Source organism: Mesoplodon mirus (assembly GCF_964341445.2).
Source record: "Mesoplodon mirus genome assembly, chromosome: 4".
In the NCBI taxonomy this organism is placed as follows: domain Eukaryota; kingdom Metazoa; phylum Chordata; class Mammalia; order Artiodactyla; family Ziphiidae; genus Mesoplodon; species Mesoplodon mirus.
Window position 1 is genome coordinate 15169119 of NC_138979.1, and position 21483 is coordinate 15190601.

Here is a 21483-nt window from a genome sequence, read left to right on the forward strand (position 1 = left end):
TTTTATATATATATATATATATATATATATATATATATATATAGTTTCTTGGATGCATATATATTATTTTAACACATGTTAAACATTCTCACATATATAGCAATAGCCATAAAGGCAAATCAGTTCATATCTAAATGTCTATTGTTTCACTGTTCAGTTCTTTTTGGCTTTCTCTTACTTCCTTGAATTATTTTTTTCCATAAATTTTACAAGCTCAGCAAGTGTTCATCTTTTAATGCTTTCAGGATGATTACCATGAATGAAGGGTCATTACAGTTTAAACAAGAGAAATAGTCTTCAAATAAATTTTAAAAACACATTTAGGGTGCCAGTTAGACCTACAACCAATTGGCAATGGTGATTTATTAACCATGCGTTCTTCCACAGAAACAGTAAATGTTACACTAAGGAACATTAGGATTAAATACTTAAATGGTAGAAGTAATTAAAAAGTAATTTTACTTAATAAACAATAAAGTTCCTCTATACAGACCTCCTCTAATATTTGCTGCTGAAGGAGATAGTAAGTTATTCAACCAAGAAAATGGATAAAGTGGGCTGACTCTCAGGTGGGATATGTATTCTCTATGAGTTTCCCTGTGGCCATGTAGAAGGACTACATGACTTTTTAATTGTATTATCTCAAACTAATGACCACTCTGTACCTCCCATGAACTGGTGAAAAAAATTAATCAAATTTCCAATAGACACAAAATGAATCACATCCTTCCTGAGTCTGTATCTAAAGTAACAATAAATTCAAAATATAATAGGAGAAGAGAGATGAAACAAGTCAGAGAAAATGCAACTTCTAATATATGATAGTATACTAGGATAGGCAGCATCAAGAAATATAAGAAATTTGATTTCAAATCTCTAATGTGTTTGGAATCATATCTTTCTTGTGAACAGGTAGTTTCCTTGTTACATTATCAAGAGACCAAGAATTTCAGGTCTATATTGTAATCAAGCAAACAATCATCACTATTCAATGGTAACTTAAAATAATATAAAGAATCTGGTTTCTAGGATGACAGCTAGTTATTTTTATTAACAGAATAGGAAACGGGAATTTGATTTTTCCAAATTCCATTTATCTAAGAAAGTACATATGTTTTTACTATTATTTTTACTTATGCACAACTTCTTTTCATTTTTTAAAAAAATTAATAAAATAAGTGCTGTGGAAAGGCAAACCATTCTTACCTGTGCTCTCAAGTGGCTGAGTTACACTACAATAATGACTAACCAGGAAAGACTGTCAGGGATATCAAAGTGAATAAAGCAGTACAGCCATTTCTTGAAAAGGAAGCTTGTAGGGAGGCACTATGGTACAGTGGTTGGGCCTATGGGCTCTAGAGTCATATTCCCTTGGATGAATCTTTGTTTCATAATTTTGGGAAAGTTACTTAACCTCTCTGGGTGTTTTGGGTTCCTTCTCTGTAAATGATAAAAGTGACAACCTCTTAGTTTTGGTGAGAATAATATGAGACAAATTTGATGCATGTCAGTCACTGCCTAGCATATATGAAGAGCTCAATAAACGTTAGATTTTACAAATTTTGAGGTTGCTTTTAAAAATGAATGGGACTTCTGGTTATGGCAGACAAACTTGTATAAGGCCATCATTTCTACTACTGAGACCAAGCAGGAAAGATAAAAAACATATGAAAAGCATCTGTTGAAGGCATCAGGTGACTGTCAAAGAACAAGGACCTGAAAAGCCAAGATTCCAAAGAAAGGAAATCACAGAGGTGAAACCAACACTGCTTTCCCTTCAAGGCATTTGACAATTACTAAGCCAGATTTAGAGACAGAAAATCTGAACAGAACTTCAGGCAGTCTCATGGAGTTGTGGAAAACACGGAGTTCAGGACCACTAAGGCAAAAGGTCCATAGTAATTACCCAGGTGTTATGTGGAGATTCCTGAAGGACTACATTCTAAGAGTTAGGGCTAACCAGAAATATACCAGTTTTTATAAGGGCCGATGCTCAACTGTGAATGAGCTTAGTCCTGCTCAGTAGTAAGTAATCTGTTCCCTCCTAACTGCCTAACAAAAAAAGTAAACCCTTCCTTGAAGAAGAAAATATCATCCACAACCTCAAAGCATCTCTTTACTATTTTGTAAACAATGCCCAACATTTGATCAAAAATTACCTAACATGCAAGGAGACATGACCAGTGAATGAAAATCTACAGAAAAAGAAACAAAGTAAAAAAGAGATGATAGAAACAGACCCATATGAAATCTAGATATTAGAGTTAGCTATAAACTTTAAAAGAACTGTTATTAATATATTTAAGAATATAGATGACAAGATGGTTAATTTCATTAGGTAATTAAATCTATGCAAAAGAAACAAATGGATATCCTGAAATTGAAAAATATATTAAAGTGAATGGTTGATAATTTGAGAGGAAACTTTTGAAAAAAAACCATATGTTTTTTGTGTTTTGACTTCCATCCTAAGTAAACTGTATCTTTGAAATTAACTAAAATAAACAGCTGTGTAGCAATAAGGGCCTATAACTTAAAACATAATTTCAAATCTTTGGTTGAATAATACAGAGCTATAATCTTGGGAGAAGTAACTTAATTATTTAAAGGAATCTGTGTCCCCACTACTTCTTTCACCAGTATGGTTAGGAGAACACTGTGACTTTGTGAAGTCACAAACTTCATTAAATTCTTTGAACAAATCTGTATTTACTCTTATTTCAAACAGCAGTAGTAACTGCCCTATCTCAATCTCATTAAGATTGTTATAAGTACAAATGTATTTTCTAATTTATTGATCATTATTTATCACAGTCTGCACTGTGAAAAATTATGCTGTTGGAGACATGACTACATACGGAACATGACAGAATTGGAGGTCATCTGAGTGGTTAGTATGGGCAGTTGGCACATTAAGAGTTACTAAGAGAAACATAATTAAGTACTGGAATAAATCATTTGAAGGTAATAAAAGTGAAATTTCTGTCAAAAATTTATTCAATGAAATACTAATTTTACTCCATGTTGAGTAAAATTATTAGCAGTTTCTGAATAAATCAGAATTTTTCTTCTCACTCATGTAAAATATAAGAAAATAAAACAAAGCTGGCATTAATCAGTTAAAAGCAACTAATTAGAGTAAGAACTGCACTTACCTTCCAACCTATAACTTTGCTTTGGTATATTTAATCTGAATAGGAATACAATATTATACTCCTTATATTCTTAGGTTCTTACAATTTCATTAGCTCTATAGCTTAATTAGGAATACTTCTCCTGACTTTATGGGACTGTAATTGTATAATATATGGGAGCCACATAAAAAGATTACTAAACACCAAACATTAACAAATATTTATTGGAAGAAAACAAATGAGAAATAGATTTGTGACTTGTTTTACATAATCTCCTTGGGAAAGAAAAAAATGTTGAGGTATCTTGGGGTCACCACATTAAGGTGTTTTGTTCTGGATTTGTCCTTAACTAGCTCTGTAAACTCAAGCATGTCATTTAACCTTTCTGATTGTCTGCTTAGCTATAAAATAAATAAAGATAAAATAAAGATAAATTGTGTATGATCTAACTCCATAATTAAGCCACACACATTTATTAAACACCTTTTATGTGCCAGTGTCTTTGTAAAAGGCTAAGAATATTAAGAATATAAGTTACTGTTGAAGAATTGAAAACTATAATGTATGTGAAAGCACTTTGTCAAGGATAATACATTATGTAAGGAACACGATTTTATGCTATTGAAATTATAAATATTTTTCTAGAAAGGCCAGGAGCACCTAGCTCTCACCTCAAATGCATGGGGATCCTTATTGTGGCAAATTTTACAAATAGAAATTTGCCTCAGCAAAATAAAATACATGACAGTTATCAGGAAGCAAAGAGGTAGAATAGGAAATAAGTAACTGTTTTTTAACCAGGACAGAGAAAGGACAGCGAGGCAAATAATAAAGTAGTGATTTCTTTAGAACTCTAACTTCAGAAGGACTGATAGTCTGGAAATATTAAGAAAGTGTTAAAATTGCCTGTCAGCTTAATATTCTCATGACAAAACAGGAAAACCATAAGGGAAAATTTCTCTTTGATTAAATAAAGAAAAGAAAAGGACATTTTAAAAATACCAACCTCACTACAAAGAGAGAATAGGAAAAATAAACTGTTACTCTGCAATGTGAGAAACCCATTGAGAACAGTATAAATAAAGATGACAATTTTGATAATAAAGACTGGAGAGAGAGACCACAATAAGAACACAAACCTCTGTTTTGACAAAGCCTACAATTAGTGAGATTTTAGATTCTAGACTTACTGACTCTGCCTCTTTCCAGAAATTTTACCACTGTTGGTTAAAATGTTGAAAATAATATTCCATAACATCATTCTGCAGTCCCAGCAATACACTAGATTACAATGAAAACTAGAATGAGTCCTATTGAGCAATATTGTCTCAGCTTCCAGGGAGTGTGATATAAGGATACGGTGGGCTATGATACCAAAACATAGCTCTGGATAAGGAATCACCAAGCAGAACGGATCTTACATTATATTCTGTGTATACTATTGCCCCAAGTAAATGATTAATTCCACACGGAAGAATTCTTCAAAAGAGTGGAAACATTTAACATGGTTATTAGATTTCCAAAAGTTGGCCTATTGAGTTGAAATACAACCATCCCTCACTGTATAGAAAAGATAGATTTCAGAAGACATGACCAAAGTGAATCCTTTTAAAACTGTCAGCATCTTTTTAATAGCCAGGGATTCATTTCCCAAGGGAAAAATAACCCTTCAATTGAAAATAAGATGTTGAGTCTGTATTATTATAAATACCCATTAATCCATGGGTTAATAATGCCCATTACCAATTCACATTGTGACTATTGACTGCCTAAAACATCACATCTGATATATTATTCTTATATTCTTTATTTTCTTCCCCCAAAGTTTAGGTTGTCTAATAGACCTTAATTACACTGTCAATAGAGTTTTAAGCCAAACATGCTATTATTCTAATTTAGACGTTCTGTAAATTAAGGCTACAATTTAGTCAATTTCCATTTCCTGTCAATTTGGTAAAATGAAACAAACTAAGTTTAAATTTCTTTATTCTTTCTGTCACTTTGATCTCTAATTAATCTTTCCTATCAGGTGGCAATAAACATTAGCCAAAGGGATTGTGGACTCAGCTGTCGTGGAATACTTTCAGTATTGGGTCATTGAGCCACACAAGACTTCATGTCTATTAACACTTTTGAAATTATAGCCAAAAAATGTCAAAGCAGTTGACAAGGCAAAAACAAATAAATAGTATAAATATAAGTAATCAGATTTAGATGAAAATCCTTCCAAGTTGGAAATATTTTTTCTTAGAGATATTTCATTATATTACCACAAGAATATAATTATTTAATAATTTTATGAAACTCATGGGTCAGAATGCCAAGGATATCAGAATGCAAAATAAAACAGAACCCAAAGAATTAACAATTAGTGCTACTCAGTAGATTTTAAAAATTGTATTTTTTCAATAAAGCAAAAGAAACCAAGAGGTGAGAAAATGATCTGAGGTTCATGACTGTAAAATGTCCTTTTCTTGACACTTGGAGGAAAAGATAGAGAGGTCAAGGTCAATAGGGAAGGAGATTATCAGTACATTACTTACTTCCTTATATCCGAAGATGATGCGTCCATCCATGAGGAGGGTTGCTTGGAATGTGAAGCTTCCCAGGTTGTAATTATCCTGGAGATGTACGTGGTCCCACTGGACAACAAGCGCTGTGCCTATAAACCCCATTGGAACAAAAGAAATGCAGTGAGAAAAATGTATCAATCAATTCTGGTGGGAATCTTCACAAATCATGGATCTAACCTTCACATCTAGTAGCTGTGCTACTTGAATTTTACATAGTTAACTGAATTTCTGTTACTGAAATAGCATTTGAGATATTTTTAAAGAATTGAGTATTCTCTAAATATTTGGTAAAATCTAACCTCATACTGAGGTTAATATTGAGCCCGGTATGGGGGAATTTTGCCTTAGGAAGTCCATTAATGTTAATGGGTACTGTCTGCTTAAATTTCCATGAGCCACTTTCAAAATACAACCCAAGTGGCTTGAATGAACTTCAAATACATTTGACAAATGCTGAGAGAGAAAGGAACACATTCAGGGAAGCTAGAATCAGACTTGAAAATGTCTATTTCATACTTAGAATTATACTCTTCCATGCTAAAGAAATTTCTTTAACACTCATGGGAATTTTCCTCTTTAATTCACAATGTCTGCATTTCTTTGTTGTACTGCTTCTAAAAGGTTTCAAGGTAGCTTAAAGGGCCTCAGGCTAACATTTTTGAAGCCCCTTTAAGTACACTGGGATGAATCTTCAGTGCTATATATCATATTCTGATGAGTCAATCTGCCAATGTTTATTATAAAAGTATTAACATGAAACAGTAATTGAAACACAGTTTAATAGCCACCAATGAGAATATATATTTTGTTTTTTTTAATCAGTGTTTCTCTTTTAGGTTTTATTTATATTTATTTATTTATTTTACTGGGGTACATATAGTTGTTTTACAACATTGCGTTAGTTTCTACTGTACAGCAAAGTGGAGTTCCCTGTGCTATGCAGCAGGTTCTCATTAGTTATCTATTTTATATGTATTAGTTAGTGTATATGTCAATCCCAATCTCCCAACTCATCCCACCACCCCTCTTTCCCCCCTTGGTGTCCATATGTTTGTTCTCTACATCTGTGTCTCTATTTCTGCCTTGCAAACAGGTTCATCTGTACCATTTTTCTAGATTCCACATATATGCGTTAATATACGATACTTGTTTTCTTTTTCTGACTTACTTCACTCTGTATGACAGTCTTTAGGTCCATCCATGTCTCTATAAATGACTCAATTTCGTTTCTTTTTATGGCTGAGTAATATTCCATTGTATATATGTACCACATCTTCTTTATCCATTCGTATGTCAATGGGCATTTAGGTTGCTTCCTTGACCTGGCTATTGTAAATAGTGCTGCAATGAATATTGGTGTGCATGTGTCTTTTTGAGTTATGGTTTTCTCTGCGTATATGCCCAGTAGTGAGATTGCTGGGTCATATGATAATTCTATTTTTAGTTTTTTAAGGAACCTCTATACTGTTCTCCATAGTGGCTGTATCAATTTACATTCCCACCAACAGTGCAAATGGGTTCTCTTTTCTCCACACCCTCTCCAGCATTTATTGTTTGTAGATTTTTTGATGATGGCCATTCTGACTGGTATGAGATGATACCTCATTGTAGTTTTGATTTGCATTTCTCTAATAATTAATGATGTTGAGCAGCTTTTCATGTGTTTGTTGGCCATCTGTATATCTTCTTTGGAGAAATGTCTATTCAGGTCTTCCGCCCATTTTTTGATTGGGTTGTTTGTTTTTTTAATATTGATCTGCATGAGCTGTTTGTATATTTTGGAGATTAATCCTTTGTCTGTTGATTCGTTTGCAATTATTTTCTCCCATTCTGAGAGCTGTCTTTTCATCTTGTTTATGGTTTGCTTTGCTGTGCAGAAGCTTTTAAGTTTCATTAGGTCCCATTTGTTTATTTTTGTTTTTATTTCCTACTCTTGAAGGCAGGTCAAAAAAGATCTTGCTGTGATTTATGTCAAAGAGTGTTCTCCCTATGTTTTCCTCTAAGAGTTTTATAGTTTCCAGTCTGACATTTAGGTCTTTAATCCATTTTGAGTTTATTTTTGTGTATTGTGTTAGGGAGTGTTCTAATTTCATTAACTGACACTGTTTATTCTTTTTTATTTTTTTAAGAAAACAAATGAGCAGCTAAGACGTTTGCTTAGCTCTAAGTATTGGATTTCCTAATCTTTTAAAAAATCTTGTTGCCAAAAAATGAGGTACAGAAATGAAACTCACAGAACTAAGAGAGCATAACTTATCTCCCAGGTCAGTAAATATATGATTAAAAAGAAAAAAAATCAATATTGCATGACAGAGAGCTTTTGGGTTAGTGAAGATGTGGAGATGCTAGGAGAGTAGAGTGCCCAGAGAGGGCATGGATGCTCCATACCCTTTCCCACGTAACTTGCCCTATACATGTCTTCTGTCTGACTTCCTGAGTTCATTCCCATACCAGGTGATTGGAGTAGACCAGAACACTGTCATTACTGTGTTTTTGAGTATAACTTAAGGCTGAGATCTTTTGACCAAGATGGCAGCATAGAAGGCTCCTGATTTCCCCTCTTCCCATGGATACACTGAATGTACAGCTACACAAGGAGCAATTTCCTTTGAGAGAAATACAAAATTAGCTGAGTGACTGCTATACATGAGGCAACTGAGAAAACACCCATAATGAAACAGCACACATCTAGGTGCTTACTGTGATCCTCTGGAGCCCAGAAGAGCCAGTGGGTACTTCCTCTACCTTGTTCCTTTGGCTCAGTCCAAGGATAAAACCAAGTCACCAGCATCTCTCTGGAAGGAGCTTGCATACATGTCTGGCACCCAGCTTTTGTGGCTGCCACCTGAGGACAGGCCCCCAGGTCATCTTGCTCTGAGAGACAATGGGGTTTGCATTCATGAGTCCCACAGGACTGTAGCACACAAAGAAGCAATTGTTAATAGACACACCTGTGAGCACTTGCATCATTTGCATTGGCTATACCCTCAAGGCTCAGTAGAGAGGGAGCAGACAAAATACCTGTCTCCCAGTTTATCCCTGGAGAGGATTTGACTGCATACTTTTCCAGTATGCTGCTGCCTGAGGGGCTGCCAACAAATCTAGGTGCTGACTGCGATCTTCCCCTTTGGGAAACTGATGGCTCTTGGCACACCCAAAACTACTGGATGCCACTGAGAACAAAGATGGTGCCTTGAACAATCACAAAGGTTTGAAAGACAACCAGGAGCTTGAGCTAAGCTGATTGATGAACTTCATGTTGTAGAGAAAACCACTCTGACAAGACTGGAAGAGGTAGCTATTTATCTGATGTACAAAAACTAACAGCGAGTAAAGAAAAATGAAGAAACAGGGGAATATGTTCCAAACAAGAAACAAGATAAATCTCTAGAAACTGATCTTAATGAAACAGATGTAAGTGATTTACCCAAATGAGTTCAAAATAACAGTCATAAGTATGCTCACTGGACTTCCCTGGCAGTCCAGTGGTGAAGATTCTGTGCTTCCATTGCAGGGGGCACAGGTTTGATCCCTGGCTGGGGACCAAGATCCCGTATGCCACACAGTGCAGCCAAAAAACAAAAAAAAGATGCTCACTGAGGTCAGGAGAGCAATGCATGAACAAAGTGAGAATTCCAATGAAGAGACAGAAAATATAAAAAGTACTAAAAATAAATCATAGTACCAAAGAATACAATAACTGACCAGAAGTTTTAATAGAGGGGTTCAACAACAGACTATATCAAGTAAAAGAAAAGATCAATGCACTTGAAAACATATCAGTGGAACTGATCCAATTAGAGGAGCAGAGAGAGAGAAAAAGAATGAAAAAGAGTGAAGATAGCTTAAGGGACATATGGGACACCATCAAGTAGACCAATATTCACATTATAGGGATTTCAGAATGAGAAGAGAGAGAGAAAGGGGCAGAAGGATTATTCAGAGAGGACTTCCCAGATGGTGCAGTGGTTAAGAATCTGTCTGCCAATGCAGGGGACACGGGTTTGAGCCCTGGTCTGGGAAGATCCCACATGCCACAGAGCAACTAAGCCCATGCACCACAACTACTGAGCCTGTGTTCTAGAGCCTGCAAACCACAACTACTGAGCCCATGTGCCACAACTACTGAAGCCTGCATGCCTAAGGCCCGTGCTCTGCAACAAGAGAAGCCACCTCAGTGAGAAGCCCACCCACCACAATGAAGAGTAGCCCTGCTCACCGCAACTAGAGAAAGCTTGCGTTGCGTGCGGCAATGAAGACCCAAAGAAGGCAAAAATAAATAAATTAATTAAAAATAAAATGATTATTCAAAGAACTAATGGCTGAAAACTTCCTTAACCTGGGGTAAAAAACAGACATCCAGATCCAGAAAGCTCAAAAATACCAAAAAGATGAATCATAAGGGATTAACACTGAAACACATTATAATCAAATTATCAGAAGTTAACAACAAGGAAAGAATCTTAAAAGCAAGAAGAGAAAAGCAATTTGTTACTTACAAGGGAAATTTAAAAGACTGTTAGTAGATTTTTCTGCAGAAACCTTGCAGGCAAGAGAGAGTGGGGTGAGGTATTCAAAGTGCTGAAAGAAAAAACCTGCTAACCAAGAGTACTTTATTAAGCAAAGTTGTTCTTCAGAATTAAAGGAGAGAAAGAAATTTCCAGACAAACAAAAGCTGAAAAAGATCTTTACCACTAGACCAGACTTATAAGAAATGTTAAAGGGAGTTCTTCAAGCTAAAATGAAAGAATGCTAGTAAGTAACAAGAATTATATATATATATATATATATATATATATATAAAAAACTCACTGGTAAAGGTAAATATATAGTTAAATTCAGAATACTCTTATAATGGTGGTGGAAAAATCACTTATAACTCTAGTATAAAGGTTAAAAGACAAAAGTTAAAAAAAACTATAACTACAATAGTTTGTTAGTGGATATGCAATATAAAAAGTTATAAATTGTGATATCAAAAACATAAAATATGGTGGAAGGCGTAAAAATGTAGAGCTTCTGTATGAGTTTGAAGTTAGTTGTTATCAGCTTAAGATTGATTGTATAAGATGTTTTATGTAAGCCTCATAGTAATCACAGACCAAATACTGACACACAGAAGATAAAGTACAATGAATTGAAGCATATCACTACAGAAAATCAAATCACAAAGGAGAGTGAGATAAAGAAAGGAACAAAGGAATTACAAAACAGCCAGAAAACAAGTACCAAAATGGCAATAGTAAACCATACCTATCAATAGTTACTTTAAATGTAGATGGACTAAATTCTCCAATCAAAAGACACAGACTGGGTTAAGAGTTTAAGAAAAAGACTTAACTATATGCTGCCCACAGACACTCACTTCAGTTTTAAGAACACACGTAGATTAAAAGCAAAGGTATGGAAAAAGATTTTCCATGCAAATGGAAACCAGAAGAAAACAGAGGTAGGTATACTTATGCCAGAAAAGTAGACTTTTAAGCCAAAACTTGTAACAAGAGACAAAAGAAAGGTCATTATTTAATAATAAATAGGTCAGTTCATCAAGAGGGTATTAACAATTGTAAATGTTTATAAATATTTACGCATCCAATCATAATACCTAAATATATAAAGCAAATATTAACAGATCTAAAGGCACAAAGAGACAGCAATACAATAAAAATAGGGAACTTCATATCTCACTTTCAACAATGGATAGATCATTCAGACAGAAAATCAATAAGGAAACGTTGGACTTAAACTACATATTAGAGCAGGTGAACCTTACAGAAATACATAGAACATTTCATCAAACAGCAGCAGAATGCACATTTTACTGAAGTGCAGTAAGACATTCTCCAGGATAGATAATTTTTTTAGGCCACAAGACAAGTCTTAACAATTTTAAGAGGACTGAATACATATCAGACATCTTTTCTGACTAAAATGGTATAAATCTACAAACTAACAGCAGAAGGAAAACTGGAAAATTCACAAATACATGGAGATTAAAAAATATCCTCCTGAACAACCAGTGGGCCAAAGAAGAAATCAAAAGGGAAATCTAAAAATATCTTGAGATAAATGAAAATGGAAACAAAACATAAAACTTAAGGGATTCAGCAGAGGCAATTCTAAGAGGAAATTTATAGAGATAAATGCCTATATGAAGAAAAAAGAAAGATCTCAAAAAACAACCTAACTTTACACATCAAGGAACTAAAAAAGAAGAACAAACCAAGCCTAAAGTTAGCAGAAGAAGGAAATATCAAAGATCAGAATGGAAATAAAAGAAATGGAGACTAAAAAGATCCATTAGATAGATATCACTAGAATGATAGAAAAGATCATTGAAACTAAGAGCTTTCTTAAGATAAAAAATTTGACAAAACTTTGGCTAGACTAAGAAAAATGAGAAAGTATAAATAAAATCAGAAATGAAAGAGGAGACACTACAACTGATAACACAGAAAACAAAGGATCATAAGAAACTATTGTACTATGAACAATTATATGCCAACAAATTGGACAACCTAGAAGGTATGGATAAATTCCTAGAAACATACCATCAATCAATATTGAATCACAAAGAAACAGAAAATCTGAACAGACCAATTACTAGTAAGGAGATAGAATCAGTAATTATAAAAATTCTGACGAAGAAAAATCCAGGACCAGATGGCTTCACTGGGGAACTTTACCAAACAGTTAAAGAAGAATTAATACCAATTCTTATCAAAGTCTTCCAAAATAGAGAAGAGAGAACACTTCCAAACTCATTTTTCAAGGCCGGCATTACCCTGATACCAAAGCCAAATGAGGACACTACAAGAAAAGAAACTTACAGACCAATACAGCCAATGAACATAGATGTAAAAATATTCAACAAAATCTTAGCAAACCATATTCAACAGTACATTAAAAAGATCATATAACATGATCAAGCTGGATTTATTCCTGAGATGCAAGGATGGTTCAACATGCACTAATCAATCAATGTGATATGCCACATTAACAAAATGAAGGATAAAAATCATATAATGATCTCAATAGATGCAGAAAAAGCATCTGACAAAATTCAACATCCTCTCATGATAAAAACTCTTAAATCAGGTATAGATAGAATGCATCTCAACAAAATAAAGTCCATATATGACAAGCCCATAGCTAACACCATACTTAAGGCTAACAAGATACTAAGCAGAAAGCTTTTCCTCTAAGATCAGGAAAAAGACAAGAACAGCCACTCTCACCATTTTTATTCAACATAATACTGGAAATCCTAGCCAGAGCAATTAGGCAAGAAAAAGAAATAAAAGGCATACAAACTGGAAAGGAAGAAGTAAAACTGTCACTATTTACAGATGCCTGTATTGTATATAGAAAACCCTAAAGACTCCCAAAAAAACTGTTAGAACTAATAAATGAATTCAGTAAGTTTTCAGGATACAAAATCAATATACAGAAATGTGTTGTGTTTCTATGTGCTAATAACAGACTATCAGAAAGGGAATTAAGAAAACAATTCCATTTACAATTGCATAAGAAAACACCTAGAAATAAATTTAACCAAAGGGGTGAAAGTCCTGTATACTGAAAACTGTAAGAGTGATGAAAGAAACCGAAGAAGCACAAATAAATGGAATGATATTTCATGTTCTTAGATTGGAAGAATTAATATTGTTAAAATTTTGATGCAACCCAAAACAATGTACAGATTCAATGCAATCCCTATCAAAATTCCAATAGCATTTTTCACAGAAATGAAAAAAATCCTAAAATTTGTATGGAACCACAAAAGACCCCAAATAGCCAAGCAATCTTGAGAAAGAAGAACAAAGCTGGAGGCATTATACTTTCTGATTTCGAAGTATATTACAAAGCTATAGTAATCAAAACAGTATGGTTTGGGGATTAAGAAAAAAAGACACATAGATCAATGGAACAGAGTACAGATGCCAGAAATAAATCCATGCTTATATGGTCAATTCATTTTCAATAATGGAGCCAAGAATATACAATGCGGAAGAACTGTTTCTCAACATACTGGATAACTGTGCTGGGAAAACTCGATAGTCACATGCAAAAGAATATACCATACACAAAAATCAACTCAATATATCAAATTTTACCTTTTATTACAAGTTGCTGAATCTAAAACTTTATGGTCTGCAGCAGGTTAGTGAGAGTGGCTTTTAGAGAGCTGGGTTAGTGTGGTGCATCTCTTGGCTTATGACTGACAATCCTACACTGTTTCTCTGATGATGGGCACAAAATCTAATGGTAAAGTTCTTCCTGGCAGAGCTGAAGTTGTAATTTAAGCTCATATAACAGACCACATGAGCTGCTGTACCATCCTATGTGCTTAATGGAACTGAGCAGTTGGAACTTAGTATCCCTAGGGTGATCAAACTGTCTAATCAGTAATGGATGCCAATTTCTTAATCTCCAAAATAAAAACAGGCAAGTAGGTTGATCTAGGGGCATTTAAGGTCACTATTAACTCCAAATTTTCTGATTCTGTGCTTGATTAGGCTTCTGATCACTGTACGATTTATGCTTTTGTAATTTGCTATTTATGAGTTTTTGTGCATTAATATTCTGTGACTCAGACTTCTAGGCTGGCTATAATATTTTGAAGCATCGTCTGATTTTTAAAATCTAGTGCTTTAATACTTACAGAAATATTATCTTAGAAGAAATGTTCTAAACTGCTGTCTCCTCTAGAGAAGTTTTTGCTTTCCTAAAATGTTGAGTTTCCCATCCTTAAGCATTCCTTCAATGATCCTAACCAATCAAAGTTGGAAATATTTCAGTAAGTTGCTATGGTATAAAAGGACTTTGTGAAGATCCTTACAATACTGAAAAGTGCTTCAATCAGTTAATAAAACACAGGCAATTACTAGCTTTTATTATTACATTGTAAGAATGCAATATTCCTATTGGTTATCACACAGAAGATATTTCAATAAAGTAAAATACAGTAATTCTTGAGTATTTGTACTTTCACAACTCTCAGAATTAAAAATCATCTTACATACCTAATTTTTTTCATGTATTCATTCATTGAATAATTAATTATTGAGGACCGACTGTGTATTGAGTTCTTGTGCCAGGTATTGAAGAGAAAATAATTTCTTATAAATAGTCACAGTCCTAGTTTTTAAAGAATTTAGAATCCAGTTGAAGTGGCATACATTATTTTTTTAAAATCATTTAAATAAAAGTAAAATTTAAATATTGAGCTACCTAGGCACATGGGTGTGTGAGAGAGCATATGGGGAAAGAGACTTAATATGCTTTATGATTTTTTTTTTTTTTTTTGGTACGCGGGCCTCTCACTGTTGTGGCCTCTCCTGCTGTGGAGCACAGGCTCCGGACGTGCAGGCTCAGTGGCCATGGCTCACGGGCCCAGCCACTCCGCGGCATGTGGGATCTTCCCAGACCGGGGCACGAACCCGTGTCCCCTGCATCGGCAGGCGGACTGTCAACCACTGCGCCACCAGGGAAGCCCCTGCTTTATGATTTTGATGCTAACAGTCTAAAAACTTGGTCATCAGAAGCTTGTACCCATGAGTAAATGTTCCCAACATCACCTAGTAAGTGACAAAGCTTGGAAAATACTCAACTTTCTTATTTACTTAGGGTAGATTCATTCTGTCTAGTAGGCCATGGGAATAAGCTTCAGATAAGTTGCTCACTGTAGCTCTGTCTAAAGTATACTTACAATCTACTTGTACATCTTTGGGTCTTAGTACCTAAGTTTTTTTAAGTGGGAGGACAGAGTATAACAGTTCTTAAAATAATAGAAGGAAATAATTATTATGGCTAACATTTAGTATTACTTCATATTGGATCACACTTTGGTGTTATTCAAATTGTTTGAAATGAATTTCTCAAAGTGTACATCTAAGTATGTTTAGTTTTCTTCCTCTTTTGCTATTTTGACCTGTAAAGTGGCTTTATCACACTGGTCAGATATCTTTCAGCAAAATGATGTCATTTTCTGAAAGCCATGGTCACGAGTAAGTCTATGCTACCCCATAGTAATTTTCTTCCTTGCTCATTAAGGTAAGACAAGAGAAGAAATAACTCTGTTCAGGCCACATGCTTTCATTATTTTAAAAGATAAAATCGTCATTTGGGCGAATAAATATTATTTTTGTATTATAAAGAGAACAGAAATTTCTATCTTTAAGTTTCCAAAACAAATTCTTCTTTTCCTATAATTTCATTTTCTACTAAAGTTACAGCTTTCAATAAGATGTAGACATGAAAATTCATTTATGTCTTTAGGACCTTACATTTCTTACTTAGATTTGAATGGTACTTAGTGACATATTCTAGGTCTTTTCTGATTATTTTATATGTCCCACAAAGAAATAGTAGGGATAGATTGTTGTCAGTTACTCTATTTCATATTTCAAAGTCAGGAAAACTTTTTTCTTAAGTGATTTTAATCACCCACAATCCTAGACTTTTAAAAGGTGTGTTCATCTTATGGTACATATTATTCAAAAGTTTTGGAAATTTAATATCAATATATTATGCCACTTGCCTCTATCTGAAGATCAAAACTAACAAATTATCCTTTGTTTTTTTTAATAGGAGAGACGTATTGCAAATATCATAAAATAAATGTATTTGCTTTGTTCGAGGCAGTGTTTACAGCAACTCATTTATTATAGTGCCCAATACATGTAAATAAACGTTTGTTGAATGAACAAATGAAAGAATGAATAAACAAGTGACATTTAACCACATAGTTTACTCCATATATTAACAGTATTAACGGCTGCAGTGTAACATTTGTCATCTCGGGGCATTTGTATCAAGCTGTTTAAAATTCCAGTCTACCCCAAAAAACCCAAGGTTACTAAAATATTAATATGAATCTGATGATTAATGTTTATAAGTACACATTTAGTAAAAAATAGGCTAACCAATACATACCATTATCAAAATATCTGACCGTTGAATTTCTGGATACACTGGGATCAAAATTTGCCATTAAAGGTGCTATGTACTGTGTGGCTGTTAGCATTCGATGTACAACTTCTCCAGTGTATATGAAACCTATAATTAGTAAAATAATAAATATGTTAAGAAAAAGTCCAGAAAATTTTAATTAAAATATCCCAACTCACCTTCAGTCACATTTCGAAAAATAAAATATCATGGTAGCTAAAAAAAAGAAACATAATTAATGTCTTAATGTCTGATCAGCAATAGTTGAGTCTGGATTAAGTGACAAATTCCCATATGATTTGGTAGCACCTTGCAGACTGGTAAATCAGAAATCTATAGTATGTACAAATTTAATTGCAGGAAAGTGACTATTACCTGGAAGAGATTATTAGGCTGAAGAGTCTAGTGTAGTACTATAAGTAATTCAAACATTAAATTTGCCTTTAGTAATCCCTTGTTATCTTAACACTAGTCAAACAGGCAAGTCCAATTTACAAATGAATGTATTTTCATGATGTTGAATTGCTTTTCTTAATCTCAGTTTAGGACATTTTCGAAATTACCCATATGTATCTTTAATACTAAAATGCAGAAAATGTTTTGGACCATCTTTTCAAGGTTGAAAGGAGGCTAAGCACTCATGGAAAAACTTCACATTTCTCAGATTGCTCAAGTGGCACTGTATCAAGGAGGTAAAGACTATATGTTTTCAGATAAGATGGTAAAACATTGATAATACAAAAGTGCCTCTCTATTTAGACAGTTATCAATGCCAGCCTATTCTAGCTGTTGGATAACTAGAGGGAATTTACTATGGAGAACTTCGTCTTGAATTAACTTTCAGTACCTCCCATGTTACAACCCTACCCACTTTCAATTATTCACACTGGGTTTATTTAATTTGTGGATTATCCATGACAAATTGTTAATCCTATACTGGTTTCTTGTCTCCAAGGTCTTTAGCTGCCTAAAAGGAGAGTCAGCTCAGGGAATACCAACTAATTTTTCATATTAATCTAGGAAGTGTACAATTAAGAATATAAAAAATGCACACGTACACACACACATTATTACAAAATAAAATCCAAAGCAAGTTATTTGTGACAATGCATTTTTAATGTTTAGGCAATCATAAGTTAACTACATATCTGGGGTTACTATAGATCATTTTTCTATTTCCATAAGAATTAATTTAAAAAGTGGGATTTTTTTTAAAACCACAAAATTATGTAGAATTTAAACTTCTAAAAGTGTAAAACTTTTATCTCACTTCATGGTCTGAATAAAGCTTTCATTGGTATATCATGGCCTTTATTGTTTCAAATCTCAACTGTAATTTCTAGGTAAGTTATTGAAGAATTAAATCTGTAGTCATTTACTTTGAAATCAATTTCTGTCTTTCCAGCAATGTCGTCTTTCCTTAGACTTCCTTTTTTTTTTTTTTTTTTTGCTGTACGCGGGCCTCTCACTGTTGTGGCCTCTCCCGCTGCGGAGCACAGCCTCCGGACGCGCAGGCTCAGCGGCCATGGCTCACGGGTCCAGCCGCTCCGCGGCATGTGGGATCTTCCCGGACCGGGGCACGAACCCGTGTCCCCTGCATCGGCAGGTGGACTCTCAACCACTGCGCCACCAGGGAAGCCCCCTTTGACTTTCTTTTTTATTTTTCATGGAAGGCATAATTGAATCATAGCTATTCACCTTTAAAAAAGATACTTAAACTGGTAAAATTTTTAGTATGTTTTAATCATCCATTACTCTTTTGTTTCTCATTTGCCAAAAAATATCTTTCAAAATAAATTCCCTATGTCTTGAGCAGAACTTTGTACATTTGCAATTTCACGTAGCTCAAGTGTAGTAAAAGATATTATCATAGGGTGGAATAGTCATTGCTTTTATTTGATTTCCCTGTAATTTTCAGAGCCACACTCTCAACGTTCAAAGTCCAACATCACATCCTTAAAATTATAAAGATGAAGAGTGACTATTTTTCAGGGTCTATGATTTACTTTTTTTCTCCTATCCTCACCAGCATGCTTTTATATTCACCATTAATTTCACCATTAAAATGGATACAAAAATTCTATAAATATGATCTTTTAAGGAAAAAATTGAATTATACTCTGAAAGTGTTCTTTCAGGGACAGTAGCTCTGGATAGTTATTCCCTTACTTTAAATTCTCCATGTATTAATAAGAGAAACTGATTTATTTAAAGAATAAAGAGGGCAGTAGTTCAAGGCAGTAAGATAATTTTAAATCAATACAAAATTCATTCACCAAAACAACTCTGTAAGAAATTGCGGCAGCAATTCCTAGAAAAACAGAATTGAAAAATGCAGAGCCATTAATGATTTCAGATACTTAATTATTACTATTAGTTTTTAAAATAAATAAGATTTATATTTATTTTCATAGATTTGGCAAAACATTATTTTCCATTCTATTGTATATAACTCAGTCTTTCAGATCATGAGAATCATTATCTGCTGCTTCCTCTCATCAGGAAAAAGTTTTCTAGAACTACAATTTCCCAAATTTTAAAGGTGAAGTCTCAAGTTATTCCCAAAGAACTAAGTAAAATGATGGAAGAATTTGTTAATGTGTGAAAGTTATAATTACAACCCTTGATTCTTCTATTATTATAACATTAATATAAATTATAAGTACTAGTCCTATGAGTATTATAGCTGCTACAACTACTACTAACAAGAAAGTCTGCTACTACTATTAATCTGCTACCACTATTACTAATACCACCACCAAGACTAATGTGAAAAACAACCCAAGGATACAAAAACTCCACTACTCCACAAAATGAGTTTAATTTTGCTAATTCAGAGGATACTTCTTGTTTTCTTAGCCACATGAAACACAATTCCTTCATTATCTTAGGTTAGCTCTTAGTGACTATGAAGTAAAATGCTTGATTGTAGTGATGGGCTCTACTGAGTTCTCCTTACATTCCTAGGTTTTAAAAATGTCATTTCAGCAGTGATTAATAACTGAGTGGAGAGAAACCTTACAGGCCTGCTGAGAGCAGGGAGGGAAGTGTAATCAGGTGTTGAATAAGAACCAGCTATGCAAAGTAAAGAGTCCTTTAATGGAATAAATCTTTTCCAAATCTTCAAAGGAATTCATAGCTACCAATACCCCGTTTAGACATTTGTCTCTTTTCTTTAGTTGTCTTGGGCATGTCCAGTTGTACAGAAAAAATATTTCATTTTTCAATTTAGGCAACTTATATTTACTGTTTTTTTCAAACTTGGTTGTAGCCATTTGAAGAGCTAATCATAAAATGTCTCTTTTACTCACTATGTGCTTCTAATTTAAATAGCACTCATCTACCTAGTCATAAGATTTGTAGAAAAGTGGTTATTACCCAGGTAATTTGGAACCCAGAAAGATACCTCCACTTAAAAGATCCAAATAAGAGAAGCAAATGCATTTTGTTTTTTGAATTTCAAGTGACAGCTACACACTGCATTTCTCTTGCCTTCATGAGTAAACCTAAAGTTAAGTTCTGAGCTCAGCTGTAATTCACAGCTTTGCTCTTGCAACTGAAGGGATCTCCTTGGGCTGTTTCTGTAGATGGTCTCTAGTCACTTCAATAATCTAGTTTTAAATCTGTAAACCTCATCAAGTCATTTGAGGATTCTATCATTGTAAGTCCTGGCATGAATAACCCTTACCCAATCATTATATATTTATTAACCACAATTATATATTTACTAACTACAAATATTATTGTGATAATTGTGAAATTAACCAACATCTATATACCACTTTACCAATTACATTATTTTCATATATTCTCTTCACTGTATCCTTATAATAACTTTGAAAGGAATTATATTATTATTATTTCTATTTATTAAGTGAAGCATGTAATGAGGTTGGGTAATTTGCTTAAAGCCACATGGCTAGAATTGGTCTTCTGATTCCAAATTTTATGACCTCGTCACAACATACTTTAGAATTCATTATGTGTCCAGAACTATATACTCTCCCTCACTGGATTTCATACTTAAACAAGGAGTTTGAGGAAGAAAAGACCTGCCCTCTCTGTGAAAGCTCCAATACCTCTACCTTGGAGCAGAGTGGCAGTCACCTTAAATCCTGCTACTTTTATTGTACTGCTTCAGCCTCTATTCTTTTAACTGCAAATTGTACAAATAGAGTTAAAATAGGTTCCTCCATCAAAATCCACCAAGTGACTCTCAAATTGGTAGGTGAATGACTTATGATTAGAGAATATATTTGACGGTGAAATCAAATTATTTCCTAGCTGTGTGACATAAGTTCCTGACCTCTCTGTGGCTCAGTTCCCTAATCTGTTAAATGGAGGAGTAATATCTATATCATTGGGTTGTTATGATGGCTGAATGAGTTAATACATTAAAAACACTAAAAGATAATGTTTTAAACAAAAAATTTGCAGAAAAAAATCAATTAAATTCTATTTTTCACCGCTTGAAGCCTTTTCTGCCTAATGCCTAATAGTTGATTAGACCTGCACTAGGATGTTTATATAACATCAAAATTGTGCTTCAGACTCAAATGATATGATACGTGTTTCGTTGCATTATTCCAATTTGGGTTAAGGTGTACCATTGAACCTAACTACAAGACAACAGGTAATAAAACAGCCTTAATGTCCAAAGTTCTACACCTATGTAGATATATGTTTCCTTACACTCTGATGGAATAGCACCTTGTAAAAATATCAACCTCCTATTGGTTGCAAATGGTTGTTTCATTTAATTGAAAGTGTCACAGTTATGAAGGAAGCATGAAAAGGCTATAATTTCCTGTGAAACATTCTGT

At 33.9% G+C, this 21483-nt stretch overlaps 1 protein-coding gene across 3 annotated transcripts in view; it reads right to left on the reverse strand.

Moving 5' to 3' along the window:
- PLXDC2 (plexin domain containing 2) overlaps positions 1-21483 on the reverse strand; it is a 410469-nt gene that overhangs the window by 135275 nt on the left and 253711 nt on the right. For all 3 annotated transcript variants that reach the window (XM_082617463.1, XM_082617461.1, XM_082617462.1), the window contains exons 5-6: positions 16646-16768; positions 5678-5796 (exon numbers count right to left, since the gene is read on the reverse strand). In XM_082617463.1, coding sequence (XP_082473589.1) covers positions 5678-5796; positions 16646-16768 — 242 coding nt within the window. The remainder of the gene's footprint in view (positions 1-5677; positions 5797-16645; positions 16769-21483) is intronic.